This window comes from Sminthopsis crassicaudata, chromosome 1 (genome assembly GCF_048593235.1).
Source record: "Sminthopsis crassicaudata isolate SCR6 chromosome 1, ASM4859323v1, whole genome shotgun sequence".
Lineage (NCBI taxonomy): Eukaryota > Metazoa > Chordata > Mammalia > Dasyuromorphia > Dasyuridae > Sminthopsis > Sminthopsis crassicaudata.
In genome coordinates, this window is record NC_133617.1 from 228,527,958 (window position 1) to 228,540,724 (window position 12,767).

Sequence of the window (12,767 nt, forward strand, 5' to 3'; positions counted from 1 at the left end):
AACCCTAATCTAGAAACTGAAACTAGAGATATGAGTAAACAGAAGAGAATGATGAGCCCAATAAGTACTATGAACTAAAAGAAGTCCCTTAGATGTACCCCCAGAAAAGAGTTCATCACAAAAAAATCCAAGCAGAGCCTCAAAGAAAAGAATATGATGTCCATAAGCATCAAGGAATAACTAGAATTAAAGCAAGAGGAGAAATAGCATGCAGGGAGGAAAGAATAGCAAAGAGAATTCATAGCTTAGAACAGAAGGTAGTAAGAATGGAGTGCCCTAAAATTAGAATGGACCAAACAGAAATTACTGAATTATATTAGAAAATGTAGAAGCACAGCTGCTCCAATTTTCAATAAAGGAAAGAAGTTTGAATCTATAAACTACAGACAGTGAGCTTGACCTCTCTCTACTCCAGGCCAAAGTTTGCAATGTATTAAAAAAAAAAAAAAAAGGTGCATTCTGTAAACACATAGAGAAAAGGCAGGTCATACCAAAATAACCACTTTTCATCTCTTTTTTGAAATGTTAACTGTACTCTTAGATTAGAGGGATGTTATAAATAGCATATAACATGCTTAAATTTTCAAGTATGCAAAAACATTTTACTGTATAATACTTGTAAATAGGATGGAGAAAGGAGTTAAATCACAATGTAATTTGCTAGATTAGAAAAAGGCTGAATGAGTAGACCCAGAAAGTATTCAATAAATGGGGCAATACAATCTTTGAAAGAGAGCTCTAGTGTAGTGTCCTAGGAATCTCAGCTATGCAACAATTTAATAATTGATACGGTAAAAGCACAGATGGTTTGTTTTTCAAAGTTGAAAATGACATAAAGCTTAGCAAAAATCCATATTCAAAAATATTAGAAAAATAGATATTGAATAAAATGAAATTTAGTATGAATGAATGTAAAGTTTTGTGTTTAATGTGCAAAAATCAACTTCTTCGTTAGTACAGATTGAAAAGGTGTGACTAGTCAACAATTCTTATGAAAAAGGATCCAGGAGTCCAAGAGAACTGCAAATGAAGTCAACAATGTAATTTGACAGCCAAAAAAGCTAATGTTGTTCTATAAAACAAGAATGTCCAGAACAAGGGTGGTAACAAGTGCTGTGTGGGTCATATTTAGGATGCTGTGTTCAGTTTTAGTCACCATACTTTTGAAAATATACAATATGAAATCTGTGAAGAAAACAAAAGTAGGATTGTAAGATTAAAGAACATGTGTATTAAGAAAAGTTATATGTTCGGATTCACTGCTATAAAAAACGCTCTCAGACTCAATTGAAAATGAAAGTAAGGTTTTAATCAAATAGGACAAGGTATAGATAGTTTAGATTTGCATAAAAAACAAATGGAAATAAGAACAATTAACAATATGACAATTATAATTATAGCAGATAGAGAAAGAGAATACATCACCAATTCAAGGGAACCTCAAAAACTCAAATGGCTGGGAGCCCCGTTTCAGCCTCAATCAACTTGAATTGTGTAAAGATTTTCCTGGGCGAAGCGTCCTTCCTGCAGGTGAAGCTCAACTATGGTTTAGAACGCGGGTTTTTAAATATGTTTTCAGACAAAGAAGGTTCCCAGCCAAAACTTATCTATATATTCATGTTGACTCATTCCAAACTCTTGAAGCTTGACAGGTTTCCTTATCAATTGCATATGCACAGGGAGGAAGCCACCCAGCCCTAAGCATAAGCATTTCCAAGAATGGCTAGTTCCTGGTATCTATTGCCAAGGACATACAGAGTTCATGGAATGGTCATGTTCCTATAATTTAGAAGCTCAGGCCTGTTAGATTTGAGTGAGCTTATAATTCTAATATGAAATCTTAATTTCTTATTCAACATGTTATATCATCTGTAAGAATGGGTGATGTTTAAGCCTGTGGCATCTAGGTGTCCAGTGGACAGGACACTGGAGTTAGGAAGACGAGTTCAAATCTGGCCTGAGACACTTGCTAACTATGTGACTCTGGATAATTAATTCAACCTCTGTTTGCATTAATTCACTAGAGAAGAAATCACATGACTGATAACTGAATAATGACATTAGCAACAAAGCCTAAAGAAGAGAAAACGGTGATTCTCTTCAAAGTATTTGAAGAACTGTCATGTGGAGGAGGAATTAGGCTTCCCCTTCTTTGAAGGGCATAACTAAGAGATATGTGGAAGTAGTAGGAAGGCAAAATCAGTCTTGATATTAAGAGAATTTTTCTAACAATTTATGTAACCTAATGTAACCTAAAAGTAAAATGGCTTGTCTTGTATCAAATATATCAAAAAGCATTGGGTTCTTCCTCACTGGAATCTTTAAGCAGGGACCCAATGAGTACTTGGTGAGTTTGCTAAAGAGATGATTCACATTCAAGCACAAATTGAAATATATATGGCCTCTGAAGTTCCTATCAAGCCTAACATTCTATGGTTATGTGAGTTTAATTGAATTTTTTGAGATCAAATATTTTACTCTTTATTTCAGAAATGATTTTCCTGTGATGTTTTGATGATTCCCATGTGCCTTCAGCTAAAAAAAATGCTAAATAACCAAAATAATCCAATAAATGGCAAGTAAATGAAATTTGAAATGGAACTAGACATGTAATGAATTTGATAAAAGAAGACAAAATACCATAAAATGTTTTCATAAAAACATCCAAGAAGAAGTGTGTAGGACTACATCTCTCCTGGTAACGTATTGAATGGTGAATATAAACAGGTGAATAGGAAGTAGGAATGGAGAAAAAGGAGAAAACCTGAAAAGATTTTTTTTTCAAAAAGGAAAATAGGATTTGGTAGTAGACTTTATAGTGAACAAAGTAAAGGGAGATTCAAAGATGATTCTTGACTTTCTAGCCTTATATAAATAATTATAGTCCACTACCCAAATTGCAACAGCTAGGGAAGGAAAATTATGGGTTGGATTTGTGGTGATGGAGGATGCTTTTGCCCAATTCTTAATCTTAGGGAACACAAATACAAGTGCACACTACCTTAAATCTTATCCATGGTATATTAATAATATGCAAACCATTTATACAAGACAAGTAAGATGCAAGCATGTAAGAGCTAATAAGTTCCACTAGCTATTAAATTTCTCAGCTGTCCTATTTTCTGAAAAGCAAGCAGTACATATCATAATTCCATGAGAACCAGCCCTGTTCAGTATTGCAGATTGAGTACAAGGGGAAACAACAAGGAGTAGCACCATTTTATACTCAGAAGGGCAAAACAAATGGATGCCTTCTTCAAATGTGATGGTTTAGAGTCAGCAAATCTCGGGTACTTTGCAGTGCACCAGTCAGCTAAATGATAATGCTGGTAGAATTCCTTTGATGTCAAAGATCTCATAGGTTCATCTGTCATTCAGGATTTTCTTTCTAGCATTCCACGTTCTTTCTGGGGCAAGGTACCCAATATATCAAGACTGTATTGGTGGAATGTGCCATTTAAGTTAACCTGTGAGGAGCAAGTGGAGTGAAAGATTAAACTAAACCAAGATATAGTTAACTCAACATTTACTTAGAAGAGCCTACTGTGTGCAAAGCACTATGTTCAGTGTAAGGGACACAGTAATGAACAGAATACAGACTGCTCTTTAGGAGCTTATAATACATACAAAGAAATCATGAAAAGAAAAGATCTAATAAGCAAAAAATAAATCCAATGTGCTAGACGTTTTAAGAAGGAAGAGACGATTTTTAACTTAGAATAGTGGGAGGCATTCAGATAAGGCTTTATGAAGGCAATGATACCTGGTTTGGGCATTGAAGGATAGGAAGAAAATAAAAAGAAGGAAATAGGAAGGAAGTCTGTATACAGGATGGGAGATGGTACAAACAAAAGCACAAGGATAAGAGAAAACAGGATCTAGAGAACAGTGACTGTATCATAGAATATGTTAAAGGAAATTTGTTGTTGTTCAGGCATTTCATTCATGTCTAATTGTTCATAACTTTCTCTAGGGTTTTCTTTAGGGCCACAAAGGGTGAGACATATAACAACTTTGTTGAAGTCAAAAAGACTCGTGAAGAGTTAGACATGACTGGCATGATTGAACAAGAGCAACCATGATGTTGCTAAGTCATTTCCAATTCTCCATGACCTCATTGGGAGTTTTCTTGGCAAAGACACTGGAGTGGTTTGCCATTTCCTTCTCTAGCTCATTTTATAGATGAGGAAACTGAAGCAAACAGTATTAAATGACTTGTCCAGAACCACTAGGCTGAAGCTGGCTTTGAGCTCAGGTCTTCCTGACTCCAGACCTGGCACACTTTCCACTAAACTACTTTGTTGCCCATTAGAGGAAACAGTAGGAAATACAACTAGAAATGTATGTTTGATCTATATTGTTGAGAGTTTTGAATAGAAGGACCAGGATAAAAGTGAAATTTTGCATTTGAGTTTATAATTCATTTATAAGAATATGGGAGGAGTCATAAATTAAAACAGTTCATGTGGGAAAAGAAAGGAAAATTAGTATAAGAAGCAATGTCACAGTGTTGTAGAAAGATTGCATTCAAAATAAGAGGACCTGGCTTGTCTCATAGCTTTTGTGGGATTCTAGGAGTATTTCTGTTCAGTTCTGGATGGAAATGAGAAGGTTTTAACTGTTTCTCTTTGATTTTCTTCTTTTCATATCTTTTTAGTTGGGGAAACATTGCCAAAATATAGAAAAAAAATGATGGCACATGAAACTGCAAATCTACTATGTACAACTTGCTATTACTTTCAAATATATATATAATAAATTATTATGTAGATTTATTTCTTCCCCTTTTTTTCTTCCCTCATTTTTGTCCATCTTAGAGATGGTTACCACTAGATAAAAATAGGAATATATATATATGTAAAATTTTTCTATACACACTTCTATTTATCAGTTCTTTCTCTGAATGCAGATAGCATCTTTATATGTCTTTTATAATTATTTTGGATACTTAAACAAAAATAACTTTTTAACTCAAAGTCATTCTTAAACAATATTGCTGTTACCGTATACAATGTTCTCTTGGTTCTATTCTTTTTGCTTTTCATTATTTTGTGCAAGTTTTTTCCATGTCCTTCTAAAATCATTGAGTTCCTTATTTATTATATTACAATAATATTCCATCACAATTACATTCTACAACTCCCCAATTAATGGGTAAACTTGTAATTTCCAGTTCTTTGCCACCACAGAAAGAGCTATTATACATTTTAGAATGTAGAGGTTCTTTTCCTTTTCCCCTAATCATCTTTGGAAATAGATCCAAGTGATGGTATTACTGAGTCAGTGGGTATTGTTAGTTTAATAACTCTTTGGTCATAATATTGCTCTTCAAAGTGGTTGGATTTTCTTAATCATTCTTTTTTCTAGTGTACTTTTAGAACTTTACAGGAAGATTTGGACTCTTGCAGTTCTTAATATGTAGCTATCTTCCTCAATATGCTGTAACTTGCTGCATTGGACAAATCATTGATCTCTCTTGACATCAGTTTCCCCATCTGAGGAAGTTGGACAGTATGATTGCTAAATTCCCTTTTAGCTTAAACCTATAACCCTGTGCAAAAGAGCTGGGTATTTTAGTTTAATGCAAGCTGAAGATTAGCCCAAGATGTTATTTCAAATGTTACTAATAGTATATTTTCCAGTTCAAGCAATGTGATAATCCACTTTCTTCTTCACAGGGTTAACCACAGCTACAATATTGTCTCATTGCAGAAACTTTACCTTAAGTAGTACATTGACAAACTGCAAAATGTCCACAGCAAGACAAGGAGGGTGGCAAAAGGTCTAAAAAATGTCATAACAGGAATTATTGAAGAAATTGAAGGTGTTTAACATGGAAAAGATAAAATTTAGTGGTAGCATTACTGTCTTAAAATTATTTGAAGAGCTGTCATGGGGAAAGAATATTAAATTCAATCTGCACAGTACCAGAGAATATAGCTTTAGAACCAATGAGTGGAAGTTATAGGAAGACAATTTCAACTCAACATAAGGAAAAATTTTATGGTAATTAAAAGTATCCAAAAATAGAATGGGATGTGAATTTTCCATCACTGCAAGTGTTCAGAGTTTGGATGACCATCTCTCTAGAGGTGTAGCTTTCTGCATTAAATGAGAGTTTGAACTAGTTAATATCTAAACCTCCATGTAATTCTGGCTAATGATTCTATGTAGATTTCAAGGTAAATTCAGTAGAAAAGGTAAGAGAAACCAGAACAAGGAATAAGTTCATCAAACAAACAAATGCAGAAATTTAAAAACACTGAGCTAAGGACAAAGTTTTGAGGGATACTCACTATTTAGGGAAAGAAAAAATAATTGTAGTCAGCAAAGATAATAAGGAAGAAAGAATAATCCACAGAGCATAGAACATAAAAGAAAGATTATTTATAATGGAAGCCAAAGAATGAGAAATGTTCAAAGAAGAATGAATAAAGGGGTATGCTAAAGCCAGTGGAAACTGGTTCAGGAATTCCAAGAGTTAAATGTGAAATTTTCAGTGTGAGAATTTATACTTCTGAGATTGGCAGATCCTTCCAATCATGTCTTAACTCATTGTTTTTTTGGTTGTCTAGACTAAAAAATTATAGTAGGACAGATTAATGTAATGGTATATCATGTATACTTTTTTTGGAGACAGCCAGCTCTTAAACATTTGCCAGAATATCCTTAAGTGCCTATTTCAAAAACAATGTCATATGCCACACCGAAAAGTAAAAAAGGTTAAAAATTAAGGCTATTAAGTATGTCAGGAAGTTCAATAATGACCTCAAGAAAGTGGTTTAGGTAAACACAATTCGGATAGCTAAGCAGAGAATGGCTGCATAGGAAATGGAGGAAATTGGAGTCAACTACATGCTCCATGAGGTCACAATAATGATGCTAAAAGAGACCTCAGAGATAAGTTAATTCAGTCCCCTTATTTTACAGAAAAGGTAACTTGAAGCCCAGGTAGACAGTCATTTGTCCAAGGTTACACAAGTAATAGATGTCAGAGGTGATGTTTGAATAGAGATTTAAAAGCAAAATGAGAAAGAGAGACTATGTGATTTGGGAATTGAGCAAGGAAAGTGCCATAGAAAATCTTTTTTAATATTAAGTGATTATTAAATCTAAATGCATGGAGAATCCAAAGGTAACCACAATCCTCAGAAATGGCTTTATTTCCTGTGCAGAATATGTTGCATCATCACTGTGACTTTTTGTGTTAGATAAATGAGTCAAAATTATATGACAAATTTTTCTTAAAACACTTGATATTTTAAAACTAAGGCATTTGAAATGTTTGCACATAAGTGTATGTGTGTGCTTGTGTTTTTAAGTTTTGTATCAAACTTACTACAGCTAAGATATTCTATGTTTTTTAACACTCTTAAATCTTTGTGCTCAAAAGTAAAGCGATCTTTTAGGAAATCCTACCAAAACAAATCTTTCTTCCTCTCCTTCAGTTAAAAAAAAGCTAAAAACTGATAAGAGCAAGTCTTATAAGTGACAAATTGTGTTCATTTGCATTTAACTAGGTTCCTCAAGATGAATGGACTGGGTATACCCCTCGTGGAGGCAAAGATGATGAGATCCCTTGCCGGAGAATGCGCAGTGGCAGTTACATCAAGGCAATGGGGGACGAAGACAGTGGTGACTCAGATACCAGTCCCAAGCCTTCCCCAAAGATTGCAGCCAGAAGAGAGAGTTATCTCAAGGCTACACAGCCATCGCTTACAGAACTCACCACACTCAAGTAAGATGATATAATTATTAACTCATATAATACATCAGTATGGTGTCAGCTGCTGTGGAATTCTGGATTCAAAATCCATGATGGGAAAAAAAAGGGGAATAGGAGGAAATGGAAAGGTGATGGCACATTAAATGGTTACATAATGTGTACATTTTTCCTTTCCCTAGGTTTGATTTCAGGTTTGTACTGGTATCTTCAAGGGCAAGTCTTATCCAGATAATATATTATTAATAGGGGGCCAAAATTTTTTTTGAATTTTTGTCAACTATTTTATTATCAAAAGGAAAAAGAAAAGGAAAAATGAGGATTCATATTTGGATATTCATTCCATTCCTTCTCCCTCTTGAAGGGACAAGATAAGCCACAATGTCCATACATTCATGCCTCTGATTGGATGGATTCCATAAATGGTGGTGTGTATTTCAAAAACTTAGACTGGATACTCTCTCAAAGAACTTGAGTTTTTTAAAATGCTTGTAAAAAGATATAAAATGTCAGGGCAACCAAAAGAATCAATTCTTCAAATTGGTTCAACCACTAAATCTGCATCTTCAAGATTCCTTGAGAATTTTAATTAATTACAGAAGTATGATTATTCAGGAGAATGTTAAATAAGTTGTCATTGTTTTGGTAATTGAAAAAGATATGAAAGTTTTTGCAAAGTGCTCCTCAAGTTTGACACTTGACAGAAAATGTATTTTTTAAGTATTCAAAAGTGGGTTGCTGTTTTAGTTTCAAAAATTCAGCTACAAATGGCACTTATGTCAGTTTTGTTTAGTATAATGCAGAACAATAGTAAAAATGAAACTATTTAAAATCCTATTATTCTAAGCAAGACTTGTTTTAACTTGGAAGAATACTTGATGGGATTATATTCAAAGTTTGATTGAGTATTGAGCATAACAATATCCACTAAATGCAGAGAAGAAATTCCACTATAAGGTGAAAAATATATTGCAAAAAAGTAGTACTTTTTAAATTACACAGAAAAGTAGGTTTTTAAATACAGCATCTTTGGGGGAAATGCTGGACATAGGAGAAGAAAGTTTAATAAAAATTTGATCAGTGGCCAAAGCAAGGGAAAAAAAATAAATAAGAAAGCCAGCTAAAAAGGTTTATTTTTTAATGGCTAGCTGTAGGCCATAACAAGTACCCATTTAAGAAGCACAACTCGGTATTGATTTTTAAAATTATAAAAAAACAAAACAAAACGTAAGAGTGGCAGGGAACAGAAAGGTAAAATAGATTTTAGATCATCCTCGTCAGGTATTTTTCATTTTTAACATTCATAAGCAAACAACAGAAAGGGAAGATTCTCTTCTGCTTTCATGGCTTATACTTTTCTTCTCATCTTCATTATCACTGAACATGAAGACCCAGTCCAATTTGATTAAGAGATGCCAACAAATCATTTCTTTTAAATGAGCACACCAAGGTAGACATGCAAATAACACATGCTACCTACACTCTCTGGGTCAGTTAAAATAAAATTATTTGGGAATATGAAAGGCCTCCATCAGCAATCCTTCAACTTCTTTCTGGCAAAAATTTCCACCATTAGAGTAACTAACAGTTCAGACACAAGAATCAAGGCATTGTCCCCAGAAAATAGCAGCAGAACAAAGGAAGTGAGAGAACATTTTGAGTAAGTGATAACTACCATAAGTTCCTCAATGAAGGGATTGGACTAAGATTTGGGATCCTTTCCCTATCAATTAACTGAAATATGGTAGGTAAAGTATTTTGCAAACCTAAAAACAGCAACATACATGTCAACTTTTATCATTATTAAGTCTAGAGCTAACATTCTATAATCTCTGATTAATATAAAACAAGCAAAAACATTTATTAAGTATTTACTTTATCAAAAGTATAGCAAATAAGATGCAGCCCCTGCTTTCAGAGATAAAAATCTAACAAGGGAGATAAGGCAAGAGACCACTAAATATAATAATAAAATAAGTGCATTAAGGAACATATAAAATTCTACTAATGTTTGGTGAACGAAGACATTGTTTCTCACTGAGATTGAAGATAGAATGAGGAAAAGTTTTGTAGTGAAGTAGCTTTTGAGATAGCTCTAGAAAGAAAGGATTTCAATTGATGTAGATTAAGCACCAGTGCTTTTTTTGGTCAAATGTTACAGTGAATCCTCTCAGCAGGACTTTTAAAATTTTTTTCACTTTCAACCCTTTTTTGCCCAAGAAATTTTATATGATCCCAGGTATATAGGTATATAACTATATCTAATAGTTATACAAATCAGACATTACTGAAAATAAATCATAATTGTAAACCCTACATTCAGTTATGAGACTCCATATGGGCTTGTGACCCACAGTTTAAGAAATGTGGCTTTAGGGCATGAGGCACATCCTCTAACTCTTGATCTTAGTCTTGAAATCATCTTAATGGTTTTTATCAAGATTATTTAATGTTTGCATACAACTTGAAAATTTCTATATGGTACAGTAAATATTTCTAATGTAATCTGCAAATTACAAAGAACAATAAAAGTATACACTAATGATTAACTGCGTGCTACAGATATAATAATACTGAGATGGAATAATCCATCACCAATTTGTGGGGTTTCCTTTCTTAATGATATTTTGACTGAAAATCATTATTCCTGTACAGATTTAATGTAGTTAGTACCTCATGAGAAAAAGATCTCCATAACTAAGGAATTATCATTTCCCCAAAGAGAAGACTATATTTATATTCCTACTTATTTGACATTTAAAGTCAACTTTCTTCCTTCCTCCTCAACAATTCACAGCTTTAATGACTCAGAGTTTATTCAACCATGATAACTAAAATTAGTTGAAGTAGGATTGGGGCAGCTTTTAAGGTCTTTGATTCCTATTTCCTATCAGAAATATTAGGGAGACAATATTATTGGATTTCTTTCATTCCCCCCTCTCTTTTTCCTTTGTCTATTTGTCTAAAGGCTATAGAGTAAACTTATTTGTTGGATCTACATGGGTCCAACTATTACTATATTTCAGTTGATTGTTTTTAAACTAATAGTAGTTTAATGAATTAATTTTCTTAGGAGATATTTCCATTTTAATAGGGAATTCTTGAAAACCAAAAAAAGTGAACTTATATGTTAGAATTTTAGTCACTCAAAGAGACATTTTGGACTATAGTGCCCATGCCTACTGAAAAGCAAAATAAAAGATCTGATTATAGACTTTTTTCAAAGTAACAACTGCTGTATTTATTTTCTCTTCCTTTTAGCTTCCCCCATTTAAAAAATCTGTAAAAAACATGTCTAATGAAGCAAAATTAATTTTTTCATTGACAATGTCCAGAAATATATGTTTCAATATCTGTCTTGAGTCACTTCCTTATTAAAAGGTAGATAACTTGCCTTCCTCATTAGTGCTCTGAAATCATGTTTGGTCACTACTGTGGTGATTAAAAATGTTTCAAAGACATAACTTCTAGGTAATTTAATCATTTTATTATTAGAAGTCTATCCTATTTGGGTGAAGTAGCAATATCTAAAATGAGGAAAATGTTAATCCCATCTTCCATCAACCCTGTCCTTGAGAGACTTCACAAGGTAATACAATAAGGAAAAAACCTGGCATCTTCCCAATTTTAATAATTGGCTATTAATATGAGAAAGAAATAATCACTTCCCTTATTACATTGATCATCTTTTAAAGTCTTTCAAAGTTTTTGTCTTTACAAGATATTGTGATTGTATAAATAACATGCTCATTTCTCTGGATTAGTTAGATAAATCTTCCCATATTTCTCTGATATTGACCCAGTTGTAATTTCTTATTGTATATTATTGCATTTACATATCATAATTTGTTAATCTATTCCCAAGTTGATGGACAGTCCCTTAGTTTCCAGTTCTTTGTACCACATAGAGCTGCTATCAATGTTCTTGAATATAAGTGTCTTTTCCCCTTTTCTTTGAGGATCATTTTGGAGCAAGAATGAACTTAAAAAGTCATTTGTTCAAACCTCCTTGTTTTATAGTTAAGGAAACTGAGGCAAAGAAAGATTATGTGATTTAAACAAAGTCACACAGCTAATTCGCATCAGAGGCAAGATTTAAATCCATCCTTGGACTCTAGAGCTAATGATGCAAATGGGAAATAGACCTTACCTTCATGGAACTTGTATTTATGATGTTTCTTCCTCTGTCTCCTGTGAAACATCTCCTATGAATTGATTTACTGCAATATTTTAGGTTTTAAAAGTCATCCCTTTTTTGACTCATTTATTGGTAGGTATGCCTATGTCCTTGGGAAATTATATCTTGAAGAATATAGTGTTTACCAGTTCTTGATTCTTTTGGATTTTCCTAATGTTCTTGACAATAAAAATTTGAAATGAGAAAACTCAATATAAGGGACCAGAAAATGTGCCCTTTTGCTGGAGTTCCCTTTTTTTTAATCTTTGTGTGGGTTTTTCTACTTTTCTCTCTTTTGAGACACCATATCCTCTACTGATTTTCACATGCCACGCTTTCCCTCCTACCCACCTACTGTTCCTCATGTTCTTTCTTCTTCCCAGAAAGAGAAGATGGGAGGAAGTGTATGCTAGGAGAGGGTGCCACTTTTTGTCCACCTTGATCTTAGGTTTTGTTAAATGTCTTTTCTATTTTCTCTGATACCTTATTCTAATGTCTCCTACTCCTCCTTCTATCCCCCAAGATTTAGTTAAATTGCATGTCACATAATATTAGAAAAAAGTCAGAATTGAAACTACAGATTTCTGTTTAAGTCTCCAGGGACATTATCCATGTTTTGGAATTTGTGGACAAAGTTTCCAAGTCAACTCTAGTTACAGCCCCTGTACCATCTGTTGCAAAAGGTAAAGAATTTAAAGGATTTAAGTAAAAGAAAAGTATCATATTTTTCTCATATAAAACCCAAAATTCCTTCCTCTATTTTTCTGGAAAAAAACCCAACTCAATAATAAATATAACAAGCAACTTACTCATATTATTTTAAATGCTTCCCTCCAAAAAAGTTACCCACAATACTATGGCAAAAAA

The 12,767-nt window shown here is 33.3% G+C and overlaps 1 protein-coding gene across 19 annotated transcripts in view; it reads left to right on the top strand.

Annotated features, from left to right (window-relative positions):
- Positions 1-12,767, top strand: part of DLGAP1 (DLG associated protein 1) — a 1,106,389-nt gene that overhangs the window by 771,007 nt on the left and 322,615 nt on the right. For all 19 annotated transcript variants that reach the window (XM_074275757.1, XM_074275759.1, XM_074275733.1 and 16 more), the window contains one exon: positions 7,521-7,738. In XM_074275757.1, coding sequence (XP_074131858.1) covers positions 7,521-7,738 — 218 coding nt within the window. The remainder of the gene's footprint in view (positions 1-7,520; positions 7,739-12,767) is intronic.